The sequence below is a fragment of the Rosa rugosa genome, chromosome 6 (genome assembly GCF_958449725.1).
Source record: "Rosa rugosa chromosome 6, drRosRugo1.1, whole genome shotgun sequence".
Lineage (NCBI taxonomy): Eukaryota > Viridiplantae > Streptophyta > Magnoliopsida > Rosales > Rosaceae > Rosa > Rosa rugosa.
Window position 1 is genome coordinate 51568137 of NC_084825.1, and position 23394 is coordinate 51591530.

The following is a 23394-nucleotide window of genomic DNA, read 5'->3' on the forward strand; positions in this document are numbered from 1 at the left end:
GATCTAGTTCAACTTCAATCTGAGCAAGGGCCCATTGGTTGCTAAATTGACAAGCTGAAATGACATTGGCTGTCTTTGTGTCTTTGAATTGTGATTGTGAAAGTGTAACAATTCATGTTGTGAAGCTAGCAGCTTGTTTGTTTCCAAATGATGATGACCTTAAGGTGAACTACACCTTTCAGCTTGGGCCTTGGGTTGAAGGACCGGATCCATTATTCCAAAAGGCCCAAATCATTTCCATGCCTTAAGAATTCCATATACATAATTTTGACTTCTTTCTTTGAATCAAAACACGATACAAGAGCATGTATTGTTAGAATGGAAGTTATTTGCTGGGAATCTGTTCCCGGTTAGGCAAAATAGGCAAAAGTAAGGTTATGCTTCTGGAGCTTTTGCTCTGGTGTATGCCATATCCTGGCAGTGACTCAGTGTAGTCGTGAATATATATATAGATATTTATTCCCCTCAAACAAACATTATAAACATAAAAAAAAAAAAAATATATATATATATATATATATATATATATATATATATATATATATATATATATAAACTATACACATCATTCAAAGAAAAACATCACTTTCAGGTGTAACTAATATTGATCTTCTTCTTCCTTTCAAAAAAAAAATATTGATCTTCTTCTTTGTGCATAAAATTCACAAACTAATTCTTATATTACCACCAATGTCATCTTATCAGTGTCAAACCAATAGCAGTGACTATAATAGTGGACGGCACCCCAAATTTGAGATGGCTCCAGAATGACAAATTGTATGCACGGTGTGTAGCTTGGCGAGCCTGTTCACATACTATCAAGTTGGCTGCTGATCCCATTAGCGAGAGGTTCCCGGCCACGGTGCTCACCCAAGCTAGAAGCAGCCATGCCTTCTTCTCATCCGCTGCTGATATTAAAGCTGCGGATGCCGCCACTGGTCCTCCAAGCAAGAGAACTACACAAAAAGAACATGTTCAAAGTTTGATCAACAAGCAAGTTTGAGGACACTAGGACTTGACCGCACTAATAAAGACCTAAGTTCTACAGGCGTGGAAATGAAAAATGACCAATCTCCCAAGAGTACTGCTATACTAGGCTCATGAGTACCATGGTTCACATCTAACTTTGAGGTCTCAAATTGTGTTATGAGAGTATTTGTGATCGATTCTGATGTTATAAATTGATGAAACATGATGCTTCATTCTTCATCAGTTACCTGAGAGCACTTGCCTCATTAAAGAAGATTATCTTCTAGCAACTACAACATTCAGTCCCTTATAAAGGGCTTCCAGCAGAAGGCCAGTCACACTGAGATCAAGCATTAGATAACATAAACATATGCATGTCGATAATAACCAACAAGAGTTATTAGACGGTTAAGAGGAGTTGTATGAAGCAACAATTCTTGATTCTGAAATGTTTCTTCATCAAACAGACCAACATTATCATAAAACTGGTAATAAAGAAATGTATAGATGGGAGAGAACATCAGCATTACCAGTTGGCACGTTTGAAGCCACGTTTGATAGTACAAGTATGGTAACAGCAAGAACTGCTATTCCGCTAACATGATCAATTTTTGCATGGGGCTCCATGAAGTCCCAAAGAGTGCTTGGAATGCCAGTTTTGTTGAAGCCATCCACAGTTATAAACATACCACAGAAGAAAATTAAAAGTGAATAGGATACCTGGTCAAATAAGAGAAATGAACCAACTCAATCATGAGAGTTATTGTTTAAAAACTAATCAACGGTTATACTTGATGCTGTAAAATTACCAATTTTCTCAAATGTACCTTTTCTAGGCTCGGCAGAGCATCCTTGAAATCAAGAACAACTAGAGCAAGTGCAGCAGTAATCGTGCACCATGACATGTTCAGGCCCATAAGAAACGCAACCAACATTCCTATGGTAACAAAATAAACTCCAGATTTCCACAACATCCTTCTCCATTTTGTGGTCAAATTTTCCTTTCCTTCCAAAGACTTTGTAGAATCTAGCAGACTCTTGTCTTCCTGTGAGTTGAAGGCTGGTGAAAACCGATGAGAAATCACATCCTCCTCCCCGACAACCTCTCCAGTTGCGTCTTCCACATCCTTCTGGATAGACAACAACTTCCAGAACATACACAAAAGAAGCAAAGCATTCACACAAACTCCTACAAGCATTGCAGGGAAAATTCCTAAAACAAACTTTCCAAAAGGAATGTTACTCTGAAAAGCTATAACCAGGTTCTGAGGATTGCCGATTGGGGTTGCTGCAGACCCAATGTTTGCACTTGAGGCAAGTGCAAGCAGGAATGGACGAGGCGGTAAGTTGTGTTGTCTTGCAACTTTTAGTACAAACTCGGTCAAAACCATGCAAGCGGTGTCATTGGTGAAAAGAGCACTTGAAATGGCAGAAATCAAACAGACTCTACATATCAAGTCCTTTGCTCCTTGGCTTTTCCACAAGAGTAACTTCCCCAAATACTTGAACATATCTGCTCTTTCAAGATAGATACTCACAACCATTGTCCCAAACAAAAGTCCAATGATTGGAAGATCAATTGCATCGTAGGCTTGATTCGGAGTTAGGACTCGGAACACAACCATCAGCGTTGCCCCTAAAAGAGACCCTGCAGTCCTCCCAATTGGCAGAAAAGGGACAGCTGGAAACACCGTCAATATCCAGAATGTTGCAAAGGCAATTGAGCCTAGAACCACTTTGACAGAAGAAGCCATTGCCATGTTTAGTAACAACTTAAGAAGCTCAAAATTAAGGCCCTGAACAGGAAAACCAATTACACAATAAGATTGTATTGAATATAATTATATATACAAGGTCATGTCATGATTCATGAACGTGAACGTGAAACAGCAACACGTCATTTCATTGAAAATTTGATCAAACAGTATATATATATATATAACACAACTTGTTCTATATCAGCGCGCTAGTCAAGGTTGTCAATCTCCTCGATCAATTCTCATAGCTCATAATATTTGACGTCATGCTCCGTCGTAGACTCGAGCTCTGCAATATCGGAAAGAAAGGGATCTCCTCGACGAATCCGGCGGTGCAGTCGGAGCAAAAGATCGAGTCTTAGCCCGAATCGTTCTGCTGCATGTGTAGCACCAGTAGGAGGCGTCCATCTGAGATGAGCTAATCCCTAATTTCATAAAGGGGGGCCAAAGACTCTTGCTTTATGGAGGAATTGAATCCGGTAAAGTTAAATTTGAGGTCACAAATCTAGAATGAATTGGAATTGAATGGGGTTGAGCTGAGTGAGATTTTCAACTGTAGTGAAGCCAGAGAGAGAGAGACGAAAGTGAAACAGAAGAAGAGAAGCAGAATGATGATTTAGAATAAAATTTAAAATAGGGTGGTTCTAGTTAGATCTCTAAATTTATTATTTAGACCTCCCATATAGTTAATTAAAGGTCCAAATATCAAATTTGGAGGTCCAACTAGAATCACTCTTTTAAATAAGAGAACTAGAAAATATGGAAAGAAAGAAAAAAAAAAAGACGGCCAATCAATGAGATTATCTCTTCCAAAAAAAAATCAATGTATGAGCTCATCTGAGAAAACCCATATTTGAAATACTATTGTAGCATTAAAAAGAACTCAATAGGAAAAAAGAGAACCACATGATTCAATTTCATTCACCTTTAGAAAAAAAACGGTCACAGGTGATTGAGTTGGTAAGAGCCTCCAGGTGTGGAACCCCCACACCGGGTTCGAATCCCGCCGACTTAATCCCAATATATTTTTAGTGGGCTGGGAGTAGACCTGTAAATGGACCGGATTTTGATCCGGACCCGCTCCAGATCCGTGGCTATTGGACGGGTTTGGATCGAAAATTTTGATCCGTTGATCCGTTAATGATCCGAATCCGTTAACCCGTTTATTTAACAGATCAAATACGGATTTAGGTAGATCCGATCCGTTAATGATCCGGCCCCTTTTTTGTAATAATAAAATATTATTTTTTATTAATATATTATTATTTTTATAAAATATAAAATATGAAGAATTTCTAATACAAATTTTTTGCAAATCTAAGAGACAGTCCATCACCCAAGATTCCAAGAAGCATTAAGAATTTTGATAATGTAATTCTACTTTCAGTGATACTTTTCATGATGTTTTAATATTTTATTAATATCTTATAATGTATCATGATATAAATTTAGGGGCCGTGACCACTTACCCAATTTCAGCATGAACATTGCCCACTTACTCCACCAAGAGTTTTTTAACCTCATTTACCCAATCTAACCTATAGTGACAGTTTTGCCCCCTATTAAACTCTTTCCTCTCAGATTCTCTCTCACTCACTCTCTCTGTCTCTCTCTCTCTCTGTGCCGCGCCCCACCTCCGGCTTCGCTCTCTCTCTCTTTCTCTATGCCATGGCTGCTCCGGTGCCCCACCTTCGGCTTCGGGCCAACAACTCGATCGATCCACCTCCGGCGTCGCCGTCACCCAAACCACAGATCCAACGATCCAAGGCCCATTGAAACAACTCAGCCCCACCGCCGATCCGACTCCGATCCCAGCCCGAAACGACTCCTCTCCAACGTCGCCGTCACCCTAAAACACGCCCCGACCACTCCTGCATCGGCCTCACACTCCGGTGGGTGCCCAGAGCAATTTCTGGGTGGCCAGAGAATTTTTTTTTTTTTTTTTTTTTTTTTGTATCTGTAATGTATTCATTTTGGTTCACTTGAGGGCAATAATATGATTATTGGAGGGTAATAATATGATTATTGAGGCAATAATATGATTATTAGGAGGCAATAATATGATTACTGGGGGGCAATAATATGATCAATTGTGCCTGTAGTGTATTCATTTTGGTTTTTGGAGTTTATACAATTCACTGGACGGAAATAATATGATTATTGGAGGCAATAATATGATTTTTGGGATGTAATAATATGAGTATTGGGGGGCAATAATATGATTATTGGAGGCAATAATATGATTTTTGGAGGGCAATAATATGGTTATTGGGTATTATTAGGGGGCAATAAATTCAGACACCGGAATCCCGACACCAGTCCGGTAGCCGGATTCCAGATTCTCGTGACAGGTCACCGTATTCCGGTCACCGGTCGCCAGATTCCCATCACTGGAGTCGGCGGCCGGCCACTGGTCACCGAAGTACGGCAAGGTGGAGGATGACTTCTCCCTCTAAGTGAGAAAGAAGGAGAGGGCAAAAAAGTCCCAAAAATAATTAAAAAGAATAAAAAAAGAATTAATTGAGTAATAGGGAAATAATCCCTTAGAGTGTTTTGGGTAAATGGGGTTAAAAAACTCTTAATGGAGCAAGTGGGCAATTTTTAAGCTGAAATTGGGTAAATGATCATTTCCCCATAAATTACTATTTAAGATTTTAAAATATTTAAAATTAATGACAAGGACTTAAAAATCGAAATTATCGCTGATATTTTGGCGATAATTTTGTTTTTTTCACATGGCGATATTTTAGTTACCTTCCAATTAAATTTCGTGAGATTTTATCGAAATTTCCCGAAATCTCGCCAATATCGACGAAATCCCAATAATTTCGAGAAAATATCGCCAATATCTCAAAAATTCCGAAAATATCGGGAACTTTGCCGAGATATTAGCATTTTTTCAGCAAATAAACCAGCCAAAATTTCAAGGCTGGGTTTCGAACCTGTCGAACCCGTGCCAGCCCCAAATAAATTGAAGCCTTTGCCAATCCAACCAAACTGACGCTCAGTGTACGTGCACCTTGAATTATATTTAAACCATTAGCTTTTTCTTTCTTTGCTTTACCACCATGTCAGTTTCTTCATACTCCATATTTCCAAAACAAAATTAAATTAGTAGTTCTAACAATTAACAAAACCCAAATTTCTTGGTCAAATTTTGACCAAAAATAAAAACCATATTAGCCAAACAATTATTTCTCTCTGTAAAAATAAATGAAAATGTGTGATTAAACCTATCTTTCATTCTAATTAGATTAGTTTTACATTAAGATGTTTAAGTAAATAGACGTAATAAAATGCAGACTATTTTCAACTATATTACACTCAAACTAGGATGTGTAAAAGACTATAGGTGTAATTCCATGTTTCAAATTGTGTTCCAATCCATATAACATCAAAAGTTGAGAATTTGAGATGCATTAAGTTAAATGTTAAAAATCTTTATTTTGTCAGCGTATATGATCGAATTTATCTTATTTCACTACAAATCTATATGCAATGAGTTTGCTCAACATTTTATTGATATAAACACAAGAGATAATTGATCAAATAAGCATTTCTTAAAGCTTCATTTCAAATTTCCATATTTTTATATAGATTTCCGTTGTTTTTTTTTAAATATTTACTGAAATCGATATTTCCTTGATATTTCCGTCGAAATATCCATTTCCGGGACCATCGATATTTCCTCGAAACTCGATATTTTAGTCCTTGGAAATTATAAACGGGTCGGATTAGCGGATCGGGTATCCGTTAATCTAGCGGATACGGATTTGGATCGAGCTATCAATGATCCGCCGGGTTAACGGAGCGGGTTTGGATCGATTTTTTTTTTAAGTAAACGGATTTGGATTTAAGTCGATCCGATCCAAATCCGATCCATTTACAGGTCTAGCTGGGAGGAGGAAGCATTCTGACATCCCCCGACACGGGTTAGTCTCTGGGTCTAGGAAGTCTTTGAGGAACCGTGAGATCTCGATAAAAAAAAAACTTTAAAATAAAAAACCAAGAAAAAATAAATAAATATATCAAACAATTACATCCTCACCTCAAATAATGGTGAAGAGCTTAAGCTGTTAACCCAAGCCTATCTTCTGCAGCTATAAAAATCAAAAGCAAGCACTTGATGAAAAAGAAGGTTGGTGATTTTGGATTCTAATGATTTATAGGCTCTAATCTCTTTTGGGGTAGATTAAGCTATTGAGGATCTCTATACTGAGTGGAGTTTCTTCTCATTTCCCACGTCTGAGAAACTTAGAAATTACAAAAAGAAAGAGAAAAGGCTTTCACAATAATATGGGTAAAGCATGGGTCCTAAAATTATAATGTATATTATCTATGTGTTCGTTAAAACTACTATATATAGTAATGATGGGGGATGCTCGGTCTTAGGTTGTACCAATCAGTGTCATAAATAATCAACGTCAGTGTCATATATTACAACGTCTGGTTGGAGATGTCTGTAAACTTACACCTCAGGGTTATGACTTATGTGCATTGCTGGGGGAACGCTGTCCACACTTTAGGATGATAGTGGGGTATTCGGTAATTTCCTACAGACGGAGGTGGGTCATAGACGGTTTGACATTGGAATCCAAAAAAAAAAAAAAAAAAAAAAAATTATTTATCCTTTTATTATTATTGTTACTATTTCTTTTTGGCAGAGTGTTACCTCTATCCAGATGCTTCTGCTTGTTCTTGTTCTTCTTCATCACCAATCCTTTACACTTTAACCCCATACAATATGAGACAAGCTGCTGTCTTTTATCTTTTCCTCTTTCAAATTCGCTGGCTTGAAGCTTTCTGGGCTTTGAAGAAATTCAATGTCATTGGATCGAGCATGATTACATAGGCTATTCAGAATTGATAACATCCTTATCGTTTTCAGGATTATGCAGACTAATTGATCAAATCCTTCAATAGCTGGGAGTGTTTGAATATTTTTTTTTTCTGTTTTTTTTATCTGTCCCGTGGTCATGCATAGATCGTTAGTTAATGAATCCCCGGATATAAATTTTTTTCAAAGATTGACATCATTCTCGAGATGAAGGCAAACAATAGATCAAGTGTTTGAATTTCATATCTGGTTATCATAAAATTTGACGCCGTTAGAGGTTGTTTATGAAAGAGCGGTGAAGTGTTTACTGTAGCTTATGCAGGCATATATATATCATTTTCGCAGGAAATTTCTCAGATACAATGGCAAATAAGAAGTCCAAGATGATGTTCCGTAACCTGCAAGGTTGAAACTTCACCACAAAGAAGCCGGAATCCAAATGAGAATTGGTCTGCATTGATAGGCAGATAGATCTTTTGGTCTGCAATATATGCTTCGATAAACTCCTGATAGTGATGAGCTTGGATTTTGAGTCATAAAATTCAAAAATTGGTACCTAGAAATTTATACCTAGTTATCTAGTAGAAATTTGAATATTTATGTTTGACCTTTGAACAAGCATATGATGATTATGCACATTCATATGTTCTACAATACCTAGCTAGCTTTTGAACTTTTAATATAACTCGTCAACGTCACATGCACAAGTTCATGGAAGAAACACTAAAATATGTATGGAATGAAAGAAATAAAATATGAGCGACAAAATTACGAGAGAGAGAGAGTACCACCTGGAGATTTTTAATTTTTTTTTTTTAAGGTAAAATAGGATTGTGAATTGTTCAAAAATTGAAGGAGGTCCATTTACCGATTTTGGAGGTATGAATAGAATCTAAAAAAAAAAAAACTTTTATTGATTTTATTGGGCAATAGGCATTTTGGGAAAATTAGGGAGGTGTAGATAGCATATTGGTCATTTATAAAAGTAAGTTGGAGGTTTATTAGGTGGAGAGGTCCAAATACCAATTTTGGAGGTATGAATAGAAGCTCCCAAGACTTTTCCTCTTGCAAGACAAAAAAACAATTATTTTCAGAAGATTGGGAATTTTGCGTAAGCATGTGTGTCAATGCCTCTAACTTTTCAGTGGAAAAATTAATCCCAAAGATATATAAATCGAGATCAATAAATGAAAAACTCGCAGCATATACATTTGTTTCAATAGATGTAGCCATCTTGGCTTTTTGAAAGAAAATACAACTCAGTCCCCTAGTTTGATCAAAGTAAATCTCAGGAACTACGTATCAAGTCTTTTAAATTCCCAAAAATAATAGTGTAATAAGCATGAATAGTAAAGCTGTATAAGCACTGTAGCACATGTCTTGCTTATAACTCCTAATAACATGGACAAAGACAACTGTTGGAACTATCTCCAGACAATATCAAAAAGTGTATCCAATTTAGCTAAAGCCTTGTGAGAGTATGGGAACCATGAATCAGGCAACACATTCTTTTCAAATTCACCCGAAAAGTAATTTTGCCTCGACCAATCTGGATTAAAATCCACACCTAAACATTCCTTCTCCATATAATTAAAGCTGGCCAGGTAGGTCATCTGCTGTCTGCAATTGGTTATGCCTTCTCCAACCAAAAGGGCTAAAAATAGCTCTGGAGCTAAATTTTAGCCCTAATTTTTTTACTATTCATCGATGTAACATCAACCGTCTCAAACCCATGAATGCTAAATTATAGCCTTAAAATATATTTTAAAAATTTATATATATATATATATTCTTATTTTTTATCAGATTCTTACTTATAGCAATTGAAATCATTTTTATGATAAAAAATATTTTTTCGGTTGTACTTTTCAAATTCCATGTGTTGCTTCACAAGCAATGCTGTAGATTTCTTATACGATTTTATATATTTGGCATAGGTTATCTTGATGGAATATTTTTAAATGCTTCACAAGTGTTTGCATTTTATTACTTTCTTTTGTTCCTTTTTAAATGCTTTTGTAATGAATAAAACAAATATTGAAAATATGATTTATCAAACATTTATTTCATAATAAATTAAAGTTACAAGGAAAATTGAATAACTAAAATTATATGAAAAAAACAATCATATGTGAAAAAAAAAACAACCAGTTATATGTAAAAAAAAAAACCCAACGGCTGGATGACGTCAACATAACTATTTGCTAATGTCATGCATGCACAACAGCTGCCCCATACGTGGGGCGCCTCCCCACTTTCTATCCAATTTTTTAAAGGGCTAAAGGGTTAATTTTAGCCCTTTGGGGCGCGTTTGTTAGGGGGGATTGTGTTACCCCGTCTTGATTTCTTTAGGAGTCCTGCACTCCTCAAGCCTGGCTTATACTATAGGATGCCTTGACCCATGTTTGGTGCCAGCAAGATTAAGTATAGAACTAAAACCATCAACACCACCAACCTGCAAAACCAGCGAAGCTCCAAACAGTGACCTGATCAGAACTCCACCATCAGGCCACCTCCGGCCGGCACACCGGTCGGGTTCAATCTGTCTTGTAGTTGTCGACGTGCCTCTAGCCTCAGTTGGTCCGATTGGTGGGTGTGGATAGAGAATCGAACGCCGAGATCTCCGACCGTTTTTCTACAAATTTCGGCGGCTCCGGTGATGTTTTGAGGTGCATGCATGTTTAGACTAATTTTGATCTACTCTTCGTGTTCTACATGCTAGTTTACATGATTTTCGAATTTTATTATATGTTTTGGAAGAATTGGTTTTTGGGTGTTTCAGCCACCGTCGGGTACACCGTCTGTGGTGGTAGTTTCGAGTTTCTTTAGACTAATTTTGATTCAATTATGAATGTTGGGGCTAGGAATGAGGTCTTTGTGCTTAATTTCAAAACGGGTGAAGGTTGTGGAGAAGGCGAGTAGAATGAATAGATTCAATTTCTGTATTCTTCGTCAAGGTCAGTCATGTTTAGGGAGGTAAGAATGATCGATGAACTGAAACAAAGTGGAGAGTGAGAATGAGAATTCCACAATCCCATGATTTTTGGTGTCTCATGGTAGAAGGTGTTAAGGGATTTTTGGGACTCTAGAGTCTCATTTAATATAGTCCTTGTTGTTGCCAAACATGGGATGGTTTATCTTCCACTAGATAAGCATGTCCAATCATGTCCGGTCCCCCCCCCCCTACCAAACGCGCCCTTGGTGTGCATTTTAGCCCTCTATTTTGGCCTTTTTGTCCTTACACTATGCCAAAAAATGCTTCAGACGACAGACCATATCTGTCGTCTGATGAAGTAAAAATCTGTTGTCTAAGTGGCTGCCGTCTCTAAGCCATTCAGACGACAGATATTCTCCGTCGTTTATAGTCTACTCAGACGACAGATTCAGTTTAAGTTCTATCGTCTGAAGTACCTAATATTGAAGAATCGGAGTCTATCTGTCGTCTGAAACACCATACCACTACATATTAATGTTGTTGGAAATTCACTTCATCAACGGATTCAAAAAATAACTGTCGATGTAGTTAATGTAAGATGACGGAGTTTTTGTTGTTTCTGTCGTCTGATTTGAAGAACAATGACAGTTATATGTTGACTGATTTCGTATGCAACAACATAATTCTGTTGTTTGAAGTTGGTAGAAACAACATATCAACCACCTACTTCTGTTGTCTGAGAGCTCTTTGAACTCTACTTTTCTGTTGTTTGAACGTGGTAGAAACAACATATCAACACCTACTTCTGTTGTCTGAGAGCTATTTGAACTCTACTTTTCTGTTGTTTGAACGTGGTAGAAACAACATATCAATCACCTACTTCTGTTGTCTGAGAGCTCTTTGAACTCTACTTTTCTGTTGTTTGAACTTGGTAGAAACAACAGATGATCATTTGTTTCTGTTGTTTCTATTTTCTTGATACAACATAAATTGTGCTGTATTTTCTTGATACAACATAAACTTGCATATATCTGTTGCCTTTCAACCATTTCAACATCAATCATTTACAATCATCAAAACCATAAAATTAGACTAAAATCAGCATTGAAAATGATGGCTACGTTTCATTAATTGCATCGACATCATCCAAAATACAATCCATAGTTCCAACTCTAAACCTAGCCAACAGTTACATTATGATCGAGAGAACCAAAAAACCATCTTATCTCGATCATTTACCTAGTGCTCCAAGTCAAAAACCTATAAGGTAAAGAAAGAGTAGCTAGACAGAGCAACTGCATGCATAATTTAAGTTCATCAACACTTTCCATCAGTTATATATAAATGCACAAAAGCAGTTCCAAGTGCTACTCATCTACCTTAAACAGAACCAAAGTTAGAACTGTATAACATGATTTGCCCATTCAGCTCGAACCACATCATGATGCTTATTCTTCTTTTGAGCATTCTTTTGCAATTTCCTTAAGGCCTTGTTAGTTTGTTCATCAAAGATCGACTTCTTCATTGTTGAAACCATCTGTACATTCACAAAATGGAAAGAAACAACAAATGACTTTTATGAAATATATAACAAAAAAGGCCAACTCAGTTATAGGAAAAAGGAAACAAAACAAGTTCCTACTCAATTTTGTTAAAACAAATACATGAACTTAAGTGTTAAATTCCCATCATAGTGTCTGTCAAGCTAAAGGTAGAATGCCAGAAAAATTACTAACTTATGTTTGATGATATCATGTGATAATACTTGAGAGCATTCATATTTACTGTTAAGTAATAGGAAGCACACCTGCCATAAATTGAAGCAACATAAATCCGGTTCCATAATTGAGTACATAGCCTTCATTGTTGATACGGTTGACTCTCCAAGATCAGGTAAACTAACCTGAAAACAATAACAACTATATCAAACCTCCCAAGATATTCTATTAGATTCCCGTTTAGTAGTACACCTGAATAATCCCAGTGAATTAGTAAACAGCAGAGATAGGTGGGACACATACTGCTGCTAGTCTGAGATGTTTGATTGAATCTCCCAAACCATCCCAAAGTTCTTTAAATGGAGCAATCTGCCTACAGAAACTGAGGCTTAGTACAGAGTGATAGCCAAACACTTGTATTCTCCCATGAAAATTGTAAGAGTTCTTCCCTCAATTAGATACAATTACTAAGCTTATTTTAATGATCAAGGTGCTGTACCTTCCACTTGTATGAATCTCTATAGCATCAACATCATTTCTTTTGAGAAGTTCAGATGTTGCAGTAGCATCTCTTATGTATGTGCTCACACCTATATCAATTTCATAGTTTCATTAAAAGGGACCAATCTAGACACGATAAAGGCAGCTACAATGTATACAGTAGATGTATATACTTATTTTATCGTATGGGCAGACTGGAATGCAGCGGCCACAGCCATAGCAGCGCTCAGTTAGAACTCCGGCCTGCATATTTAATTAACAGTTTCAGAAGGTCATCCTTGATGAATAGGTGAACACCATGTAGACTTGGAAGTTTCATAACAAAAATATGCTACAAAAAGAAAAACAGAACCTTTAAAGAGGCAGGTGTTTTGGTGGCATAAGAGAATTGTGTAATTGATCTTCCAGCCTCAAAGGATATTGCATCAGCATGACATACTCTCTCACAAGGCCTTGAACAGTCAAGTGGACAATCCTCTGGATCAAATTCTGTTTGCAATTGAGATGTTACTCAATTCAGTTTTAGTTAGCCTTAACCAAAATTGTTGGTAACTGAAAGGAACCCAAGAAAGTATTCTGTTCAAGCAGAATTACTGATAGCTGAGACCTGAGGCACCTCACCTTGAGATTTTAGATCACAAACTTATGTCAATAATAATGTTAAAACATGAACCACATAAAGCTAATGCAAATTTCACCTAGAGAAATGGAATGTGTCAACTCATTTCAATGCTTATTATGCTAAACAAAGTAAAGGAGGAGGCACTCAATCACCAGCTTTTCGAAAGTGAAGATCTTCATCATCATTCACACTGATCATCACCCAAGGCCTTGGAAGAGGGAAAATCTCCAATGCTGCATCAATCCCCTCATTTACCGCACTCACCACCGACGCATCTGCTGCACAGTCTATGCAATCCACTGCAGCAACAACAATCAATAAGCTCACTCACTTGCTCAACCAACACTGAACAGTTCAATTAACAAAGTTTCTAATCCTAACTAAAGTTTTTAGCTACCTTATGTTTGATGATAAATAAAAAATTCAATGACCTGCTGGGAGATAAATAAAAAATTCAATGACCAATGAACCTTCTAAAGTAGATATATCTTTCATGATTATATAACAGAGAAAACCAATGTTGTTTCTACATATAACTTTTGGATTCCTTGGCAAGAGGACCAGTTCCTCTACATTCTTAATAACAAAGCAAAGAATACGCAACTCTGCTCATACTATGTCCTAGCAGTTACACAACACTAAGACAAACAAAAAAGTGCTCTTTGGAGAACTTGCCTGGTCCACAAACTGATAGTTGAGATCATGATTTGAACCAGTAGCCTCTTGAACTCCTCTAAGTACGGATTTATCATACACTGGGTTCCCAGCTGCCATGTTTATATCTGCTATCAACTTCTCGGTAAACCCTTGATCCACCAAAAATGCCTCCTTAGTTGCGCAAACAGTAACCTCAGTGAGACAGTGACCGAGTTACAAACTCCAAGTCTGCAATTCAAGAAGAAGTTACCTTAATTCAATCATTAAAATGGAAATCAACTAATCAAGTTATCAAACAGTCAGTGTCAAACACTCTCAAACCCATTTGTAATCCACCCCTGAGTCAAAACTCAAAAGGAAATTGAAGTATTGAACCCATTTCAAGTTTTCAACCATTTCAATTTTCAACAAATTGACCATACGGTCCATCCGTCCATACCATTACCTTAGTTTAAAACCAACAAGAATACCAGATCAAATCGAAAGCCACAAATGACAAATCGAACACAATTTACATATCACGAAAAATCAGAATCAGAAGCTCAGATTAATAAGAAGTCAAGAAGAAGAGAAGAAGAGGAGCTGAGGAGGAGTGGACTGTACAGGAGGAGAAGAAGACGGAGAGGGAGGGAGAGATACCTGGAGGCTGGAGGGCTGGAGGCCGAGATCGGAGACCGGAGACTGTTGCAGAGTTGAAAGGAGAGAAGCTGGATCGGGAGTCTGGAGCTCGGCGGTGGGGGCTGGGTGGGGCTTGAAAGACCGGAGAGGCAGAGACGCCTCACGCCGAGACGGGTTGGAAGTTCCAAGGAGACAGAGAAGCTGGATCGGGAGTGTGGAGTTCCGCGGAGCTCCGGCGTCAGAGCCGGAGAAGGAGGATGGGAGCGGAGGCGGAGGATGAGGGTGATGAAGAGGATGGAGGTCGGCTGTCGTGTGGTTAGGGTTGAGAAAGAAACTTTATGTTTTTTTGACTGAGTGTTGAGAAAACTCGGGTTATAATAGGCATCTGCTGTTTTTTTTTTTTTTTTTTTTGGCAAATAGTTCACATTAGGTTTTAGTACGTTCAACCAAAAAAAAATTTTGTCCGGATAAACTTTTCCGTTTACTCAGACAACAGAATCTGTTGTCTGAATTCTCTAAATTATAACAAACTTGAAAAAGTTGAATTGGTGTTGATTTTGATACCATTTAGACGACATAAATAGTTAAATCTGTTGTCTGAAGACGTTCAAAAAAATCAGACAACAGAAAAAACGTCTTCTGTCGTCTGATGGGTATGGTATGAAGCATTTTTTGACATAGTGTTAACAAATTGAGTTGGACATGAATAGGGCCAAAATTTAACCTTTTAGCCCTTTAGCCATATGAGTTGGAGAAGGCCTTAGGAAGATTATGTAGCTCAATGCCATATATTTCATCAAAAGACCAACAATGCAAGTAGTCAAGTTTCTTGTCGATCTCTTTCTGCGTTTCAATTACTTTTGAAGGCTTTATGCCAGATCTTGGAATGTAGGCCACATCAATCTGTTCATCATGTTCCTGCAAGCAAGTATTATTATCACCTATGCCATTATGGCCATTTAGTTTCATAGGTTCTGCAATACCGCCTTGAAATTCATTAGGAGGTAGCAGAGTCTTTTCATATTCATCCAAATTAGTCACCAGATTGATGCTTGCCACATTTATCAGTTCATTATGTGGCCATCTTGAGTTGATTTAAGCTAAAATGTAGGGAAACAGCAAGTGGAGGCTTTGCTCCTTTCTCTACAGCTTAGTTTTCTCGATCCCCACCTTCTAATTTTTCATGCTTCTTCGACCAAATGTCCTCCTTAGATTCACTTTCACACTCTGTTCTTGCTTTTTCTTCCTTAATCATGTCTAACATTTTGAAGCCATCGCTCCATAGTTGCACTGGATAGGTAAAGTATCATAAAGAATTTTTTTTAAAAAATAGAAAACGTGTAGGCATCAGAAAATAAACAACAAACAAAATAAATTGAATGTATCGAAAATTTGCAAAAATGCAATCACCAAAGTAACTTGAAGCTTCCACACAACTTTTCCTTGCTTCTTCTCAACCTTATAACGTAGCCAAGACCAAGGCTACTTGGGCTGTAGCCCAAGGGAAAATTTGGGCCAAAATCTGCCAAGTAGGGGTATAGCACAAATAATAATAAAAAAAAAATACTAATGCTTTGCTGCTGTAGGTCGACACTCCCGACTCTCAAACTCTCCCTGTCTCCCGCTGTCCGGATTTTGTTTGCGCCTTCTAGCCTTCCAGCCAGCCGCTAATCCTGGCAGTTCGCCGAGCCATCTCCACCACTCCATGCAGCCACGCCTGAGCCACCTCCTCCGCCATCGAGCCACCTTCACAACAAGTCTGCGGCTCTTTCAATCCCAGAATCCCAGGTAAACTGATTACCCATGTTTTGGACTTTTGGTTGATCTGAGAATCTGAGATTTGTAGTGGGAAACCGGGAATGGGTTGTTGATGGGTTTGGTTGATCTGAGAATCTAATATTTGTAGTGGGAATGGGTTATGGGTTGTTGATGATATTTGATAATTGATTGTCATTGCTGATGATGTTTGATAATTGGGAATGGGTTGTCCAACTACAATGATGTTTGGTGTTTGTCCGCGAGGTCGGTTGTTGATGATGTTTGATAATTATTTGTCCATAAGCTTAGTGGCCATTTAATTTGCTTTACTGATTTCATTTTGCTTAGGCCATTTAATGAGAGAATATCTAAGCTTAGGCCATTTAATTTTGCATATTTGCATTACTGATTTCCATTTTGCTTGTCAATTGTTAATTGTTCTATTGAAATGTATGTATATATATCATAGGTATTGAATAAAATGACGAATCGCCGAAAACCTCAAAAAAAAAAAAAAAAAGAGTTATTCGCAAAATTTTTGTATGGCTAAAATTAGCCCAACCCTCCGAGGATTCCTGGTTACGTCCCTAAGGGCTTATAATCTCATCAGTCTACATAAAAAAAAAAAAAAAAGAGTAGATAACTGATACAACTAAATTTAGATGACTAAATTCAGTTTAAAAGAAAACTAAACTTATTTTCAAGCTCTTTCATGGCAAGAATCTAAACTAACTACAAACCCATGAAATCACGTAGTCCTAGTAAGTCAATTTACCTCAACAAAAAGGGTGGACTTTGCAAACTGAAGTTCGAAAGTCACTTCTTGCAATCCACCAGTATCCCTGAAAATAATGAAAATGCAAGCATTGTGGTTAACCAACCAAATCATGCTATTTTAAAACTTGTCTGAACAAAAATTCAAAACTAAAGAATTGGCATTTCAAAGTGTTGATAATCATAATGATATCAATATATCATATAGACTTGATTGTGGAATGAAACAACAGAAAGCAAGTTCAAAATCCAATTGAAATTGATGAGAATAGGAATCCTATTACACGTCTACTGCCAAACTTAAGCACAAATTAGAAAGAACAATCAGCCAAAAGTAATACAGCATTATAGAAAAGTATAATATTGCAGTTAATACAGTTGAAAAGGTAATTCTTAAACAGGGCCATTTGTAGAACAGATGAAAAAAAAAATCAAGGATTTACCACTCCTGCGCCTTTGCTTCCTGGGTGCAGTCTGCGCGATCCTAAAGTTTCAATCTCAATTTCAGACAGTGGTGGATGCAGGAATAAATATATATGGGGGCAAAAAAAAAATTAAATGAGACAGAAAATAAAAATATGACAAATGAACAAAAATTTCAAATTTTCAATAACGAAAAATATTTCTAATAATCTACTTTGATCTTAAGTCAGCAACCGATAGGTGGTCGTTATCTTTAATGTTTAAAGTTATGTGTCACATGTTTGATTGCTCAGGAAGTGAAGGTACTTAAACCATTATATGAAGTCATGTAGGCTGGAATTCGCCATAGGACAATGCAAACTTCTGACTGCCACCACTATGTCTACGACTTTGGTCCAGCGAAGATGTCAGAAGCTGAGCAAATGGCACTTCAGGGGATGAAGGTGTAAGTCAGTTGCACAGATTCGGGAGGGGGAGTATATGGAGCAGTAGATGGTTCAGTGTTGAAGGTAGAGAACACAGGTGGTGAGACTAATTGGGTCTCATATGCATAATGGTCAATGATGAACATGGACTGAGCTCCACCTGGAGAGTAGGCATTGGCAGAAAGGGAAGCAAATTACATGAATCCGGCTGGTGATTGGGTAGAGGAAGGTGGTTCAGATGGCAGGAAAGATGCCGGAGAAGAGGGAGGGGCAATGAAGGGATGTACAATAGAAGTTGAGGATGTTGGTTTTCTGCGGCAGGAACTGCAACGCCTGGTACTGTAGGCTCGGGAACAAGCACTGCATGACCAATTCGCTTGCTTTTTTTCTGATACCCAAAGCACCAATATTGGCTCCAGCAACTTCCCCATCTTCTTTTCTGTGTAGTCAAATAACGAAAGATTGTCGATAACTCACAGCTTCAGCTTGATACTGTACGCATTATTGACTTCTACACTACCAACTAAGACTCGAGCATAACATGATTACATGCATCAATTCGTTACTTCAGCTGAAGAAATCTTCCATCATTTTGTGAATTACATTCATCAATTTGTTACTTCAGCTGAAGAAAATATCCATTACTTCGTCAACTTAATTGTTAGACTTATTAATGCACACCGGTACAAACAATCAATATAATTCAAGAAACTTGATTTCAAACCCTAGTGCAAGTATTGGAATTATTGCCTCCTTCAAAAGCTAGACCATGCCAATGAACAGTTATTTAACTATTTAAGGACAATCACAATGGGAATCCTAGAACACATCCCCTGAATAAAGGGACAGAACCATGCATCCTTCAACAAAACTGTACTAACAGAACAAAATCTGTAATATACGGCTTACCACTATTCAAACCGAATGTCCACTTTTGTCTAGAAGTCACAGAGACACTGTACAACAACTTAAAATCGATAATTAATTAACATTGCAATGCTATGGCAACAAGATAATTATGATCTATTTGCTATTTCATGACTTAAATTATCCTCAGTCGATGAGCTACCTCATCGAAATTCAGTAAATTGGCTACTATAGTCATGAATCTAATCCATCTACCACATCAAAAACACACTAAAAACTAGTACTTGATCTAAAACTCCACTTTATTTTTTTTTCTAGAGTAATCTCCCCATAATGACCTGCTTTTCCAAACTCATTTCTAGACTCCAAAGTAGCCCAAAAAGCACTCAACTTTTACTTTTCCGGTAGCAAAAGTTACCTACGTTTCAGCATTCAGCGCAAGTAAAAAGAAACACAAAAAGGCAAGATCTTTACACGTCTTTTGTCCCAAAAAAATGATTTACATCTCTTAATTGATACAATCAAATTGAAAGATATGAATCGGTACGTAGGTCGAACTAACTTCCTTGATGAGAAGGATAAGTGTTTGGATTGTTTAAGAAACAAATAATAATTATGGTAGTTGAAGATAACTCGAAATATAAGCTTCTATATTAGAACTAATTAATTAAATTCATTTAGATTCATTTAGGAGAAGATTGTGAATATGCGAACTTTGATTGAAATGTAAAGAAAGTTTGAACAATATCATTCGAACAGTGCAACAATTTTGCAGGGCCGCATTATTTTCTTTAAACTGGATCTAAAGATCTATTACACTTTTGTTTATTCCAATATCCTGTTTATAAATATCTTGCTAATTGAAGGAAGAAAAGAAAGAAAAGGATTACCATACATCATAAAATGCAATGGATCTTGAAAATTGGGGGTATTGGGCATGGATGCTTTACTTAGGTTGATGTTGTTCAACTTCAATCTTGGCAAGGGCGCATTGGTTGCTAAGTTGACAAGCTGAAATGACATTGGCTGTCTTTGTGTCTTTGAATTGTGATTGTGAAAGTGTAACAATTAGTTGTGAAGCTAGCAGTTTGTTTGTTTCCAAATGATGTGACCTTAAGGTGAAGTACACCTCTCTCAGTTTGGGTTGAAGGCCCAAATCTATTATTCCAAAAGGCCCAAATCATTTCCCTGCCTTCAGAGTTCAGAAATCCATATACATAATTTTGACTTCCTTCTCTGAATCAAAACAGTGAAAACACTATACACATTCAAAGAAACACATCACTTTCTGGTGTAACTGACATTGATCTTCGTCTTTGGGCATAAAATTCACAGAATCATTATTGTATTACCACCAATGTCATCTAATCAGTGTCAAACCAATAGCAGTGACTATAATAGTGGAGGGCACCCCAAATTTGAGATGGCTCCAGAATGACAAATTGTATGCAAGGTGTGGGGATTGGCGAGCCTGCTCACATACTATCAAGTTGGCTGCTGATCCCAATAGCGAGAGGTTACCGGCCACGGTACTCACCCAAGCTAGAAGCAGCCATGCCTTCTTCTCATCTGCTGCTGATATTAAAGCCGCGGATGCTGCCACTCGTCCTCCAAGCAAGAGAACTACACAAAAGAACATGTTCAAAGTTTGATCAGCAAGCAAGTTTGAGGACACTAGGACTTGACTGCACTAATAAAGACCTAAGTTCTACCGGCGTGGAAATGAAAAATGACCAATCTCCCAAGAGTACTGCTATACTAGGCTCATGAGTACCATGGCTCACATCTAACTTTGAGGTCTCAAATTGTGTTATGAGAGTATTTGTGATTCTGATGTTTCAAATTGATGAAACATGATGCTTCATTCTTCATCAGTTACCTGAGAGCACTTGCCTCATTAAAGAAGATTATCTTCTAGCAACTACAGCATTCAGTCCCTTATAAAGGGCTTCCAGCAGAAGGCCAGTCACACTGAGATCAAGCATTAGATAACATAAACATATGCATGTCGATAATAACCAACAAGAGTTATTAGACGGTTAAGAGGAGTTGTATGAAGCAACAATTCTTGATTCTGAAATGTTTCTTCATCAAGCAGACCAACATTATCATAAAACTGGTAATAAAGAAATGTATAGATGGGAGAGAACATCAGCATTACCAGTTGGCACGTTTGAAGCCACGTTTGATAGTACAAGTATGGTAACAGCAAGAACTGCTATTCCGCTAACATGATCAATTTTCGCATGGGGCTCCATGAAGTCCCAAAGAGTGCTTGGAATGCCGGTTTTGTTGAAGCCATCCACAGTTATAAACATACCACAGAAGAAAATTAAAAGTGAATAGGATACCTGGTCAAATAAGAGAAATGAACCAACTCAATCATGAGGGTTATTGTTTAAAAACTAGTCAACAGTTATACTTTACGCTGTAAAATTACCAATTTTCTCAAATGTACCTTTTCTAGGCTTGGCCAAGCATCCTTGAAATCAAGAACAACTAGAGCAAGTGCAGCAGTAATTGCGCACCATGACATGTTCAGGCCCATAAGAAGCGCAACCAACATTCCTATCGTAACAAAATAAACGCCAGATTTCCACAACATCCTTCTCCATTTTGTGATCAAATTTTGCTTTCCTTCCATAGACTCTGTAGTAGTACAAGTATCTCTAAGTCTTTCCTTTGATGGAGTCCTTTTCGGAGCAACTGTTTCCTCCTTTTTGGGGGAAGCCACATCATTTGTCTCCTCAGTCTTTGATGCACTTGAATTTCTTGCAGACTCAAAAGCACCAGCACTAGAAACCCTCTTGATCTCAGTCTCAGCTGAAGGCACACGGTTCCTAAGGTTCTCAACAACTGGAGAACCTAGCACACTCTTGGCTTCTAGTCTGGAGTTCAGCTCCTGAGAGTTAAAGGATGCACTATGTGACAGTGTGGCTGGTGAAAACCGATGAGAAATCACATCATCCTCCTCGACAACCTCTCCAGTTGCGTCTTCCACATCCTTCTGGATAGACAACAACTTCCAGAACATACACAAAAGAAGCAAAGCATTCACACAAACTCCTACAAGCATTGCAGGGAAAATTCCTAAAACAAACTTTCCAAAAGGAATGTTACTCTGAACAGCTATAACCAGGTTCTGAGGATTGCCGATTGGGGTTGCTGCAGACCCAATATTTGCACTTGAGGCAAGTGCAAGCAGGAATGGATGAGGCGGTAAGTTGTGTTGTCTTGCAACTTTTAGTACAAACTCAGTCAAAACCACACAAGAGGTGTCATTGGTGAAAAGAGCACTTGAAATGGCAGAAATCAAACAGACTCTACATATCAAGTCCTTTGCTCCTTTGCTTTTCCACAAGAGCAACTTCCCCAAATACTTGAACATATCTGCTCTTTCAAGATAGATACTCACAACCATTGTCCCAAACAAAAGGCCAAGGATTGGGAGATCAATTGCAGCGTAGGCTTGATCCGGAGTTAGGACTCGGAACACAACCATCAGCATTGCCCCTAAAAGAGACCCTGCAGTCCTCCCAATTGGCAGAAAAGGGACAGCAGGAAACACCGCCAATATCCAGAATGTTGCAAAGGCAATTGAGCCTAGAACCACTTTGACAGAAGAAGCCAATGCCATGTTTACAACTTAAGAAGCTCAAAGGCCCTAAACAGGAAAACCAATTACACGATAAGATTGTATTGGATATATATCCAAGGTCATGTCATGAATGTGAAACAGCAACACGTCATTTCATTGGAACTTTGATCAAACAGTATAAACACAACTTGTTCTATATCAGCTAGTCAAGTTTATCAATCTCCTCAATTCCCATAGTTCATGATATTTGTATATAAATATAACAGAACTAGAGAAAATATGGAAAAAAAAAAAAAAGGACTGCCAATCACTCATGTCCAATCTCAATGAGATTATGAGCTCATCTGAGAAAACCCATATTTGAATAGGAAAAAAGAGAACCACATGATTCAATTTCATTCAACTTTAGAAAAATAAATAAATATCTCAAACAATTAAATCCTCACCTCAAATAATGGTGAAGAGCTTAAGCTGTTAATCCAAGCCTGTCTTCTGCAGCTGTAAAAATCAAAAGCAAGCACTTGATGATTTTGGATTAGATGGGTTCCCATGATTTATAGGCTCTAATCTCTTTTGGGGTAGATTAAACAAATGAGGATCTCTATACTGAGTGGAGTTTCTTCTCATTTCCCACATCTGAGAAACTTAGAAATTACAAAAAGAAAGAGAAACAATATGGGTAAAGCATGGGTCCTAAAATTATAATGTCCATCATAGCATGATCATCCCACTGGTATATTATCTCTAGTCTAGTCTAGTCTAGTCTAGTGTGTGGCAGTAATATATTACAACGTCTGTTGGGTGGTTGTCACATCAGTTTACAATCTCTATCACCATGAATTTTATTTACTGTTTTAGGTCGAAATATATTACCCTCTATCATATTTCGGTGTATGACATATTTTACATTTTGTACTGTGAGATTGGTTAAAGAA

General features: G+C 37.6%; 2 protein-coding genes across 6 annotated transcripts; both read right to left on the bottom strand.

The window, feature by feature from the left end:
* Positions 1 to 595: 595 nt before the first annotated feature.
* LOC133714100 (silicon efflux transporter LSI2-like) lies at positions 596 to 23037 on the bottom strand. 3 transcript variants are annotated; one of them, XR_009848444.1, is made up of 5 exons: positions 22906 to 23037; positions 1797 to 2765; positions 1500 to 1689; positions 1218 to 1309; positions 818 to 956 (listed from the first exon to the last, which is right to left on the bottom strand). XR_009848444.1 is itself a non-coding variant. In XM_062140178.1 (4 exons), the coding sequence occupies exons 1-4, from the start codon at positions 23008 to 23010 to the stop codon at positions 694 to 696; spliced, it is 1527 nt and encodes a 508-aa protein (XP_061996162.1). In that variant the 5' UTR covers positions 23011 to 23037; the 3' UTR covers positions 596 to 693. The 3 variants fall into 3 exon arrangements, 1 of the variants encoding a protein (XP_061996162.1); XR_009848445.1 differs by having other exon boundaries at positions 914 to 956; positions 1232 to 1309; XM_062140178.1 differs by lacking the exon at positions 1218 to 1309 and having other exon boundaries at positions 596 to 956.
* Positions 20061 to 23045, bottom strand: LOC133714099 (silicon efflux transporter LSI2-like). 3 transcript variants are annotated; one of them, XR_009848443.1, is made up of 5 exons: positions 22906 to 23045; positions 21320 to 22525; positions 21023 to 21212; positions 20741 to 20832; positions 20351 to 20484 (listed from the first exon to the last, which is right to left on the bottom strand). XR_009848443.1 is itself a non-coding variant. In XM_062140176.1 (4 exons), exons 2-4 carry the CDS (start codon positions 22496 to 22498, stop codon positions 20222 to 20224), a joined length of 1632 nt encoding a protein of 543 aa, XP_061996160.1. In that variant the 5' UTR covers positions 22499 to 22525; positions 22906 to 23045; the 3' UTR covers positions 20061 to 20221. The 3 variants fall into 3 exon arrangements, 2 of the variants coding, with proteins under 2 accessions (XP_061996160.1, XP_061996161.1); XM_062140176.1 differs by lacking the exon at positions 20741 to 20832 and having other exon boundaries at positions 20061 to 20484; XM_062140177.1 differs by lacking the exons at positions 20741 to 20832; positions 22906 to 23045 and having other exon boundaries at positions 20061 to 20484; positions 21320 to 22770.
* Positions 23046 to 23394: the final 349 nt, after the last annotated feature.

Bases quoted from the DNA above. Each gene is read 5' to 3' on its own strand.
- LOC133714099 (XM_062140176.1), bottom strand. From the start codon at position 22,498: ATGGCATTGGCTTCTTCTGTCAAAGTGGTTCTAGGCTCAATTGCCTTT. The intron at 21,213-21,319 runs GTACATTTGAGA...TTATTTGACCAG, and splicing joins CTTGGCCAAGCCTAGAAAAG to GTATCCTATTCACTTTTAAT. The intron at 20,485-21,022 runs GTAATGCTGATG...TCTTTTGTGTAG, and splicing joins GGCTTCAAACGTGCCAACTG to TTCTCTTGCTTGGAGGACGA.
- LOC133714100 (XM_062140178.1), bottom strand. From the start codon at position 23,010: ATGGGAACCCATCTAATCCAAAATCATCAAGTGCTTGCTTTTGATTTT. The intron at 2,766-22,905 runs GTGAGGATTTAA...TTTCCTGTTCAG, and splicing joins GCTCTTCACCATTATTTGAG to GGCCTTAATTTTGAGCTTCT. The intron at 957-1,499 runs GTAATGCTGATG...CTTTTTGTGTAG, and splicing joins GGCTTCAAACGTGCCAACTG to TTCTCTTGCTTGGAGGACCA.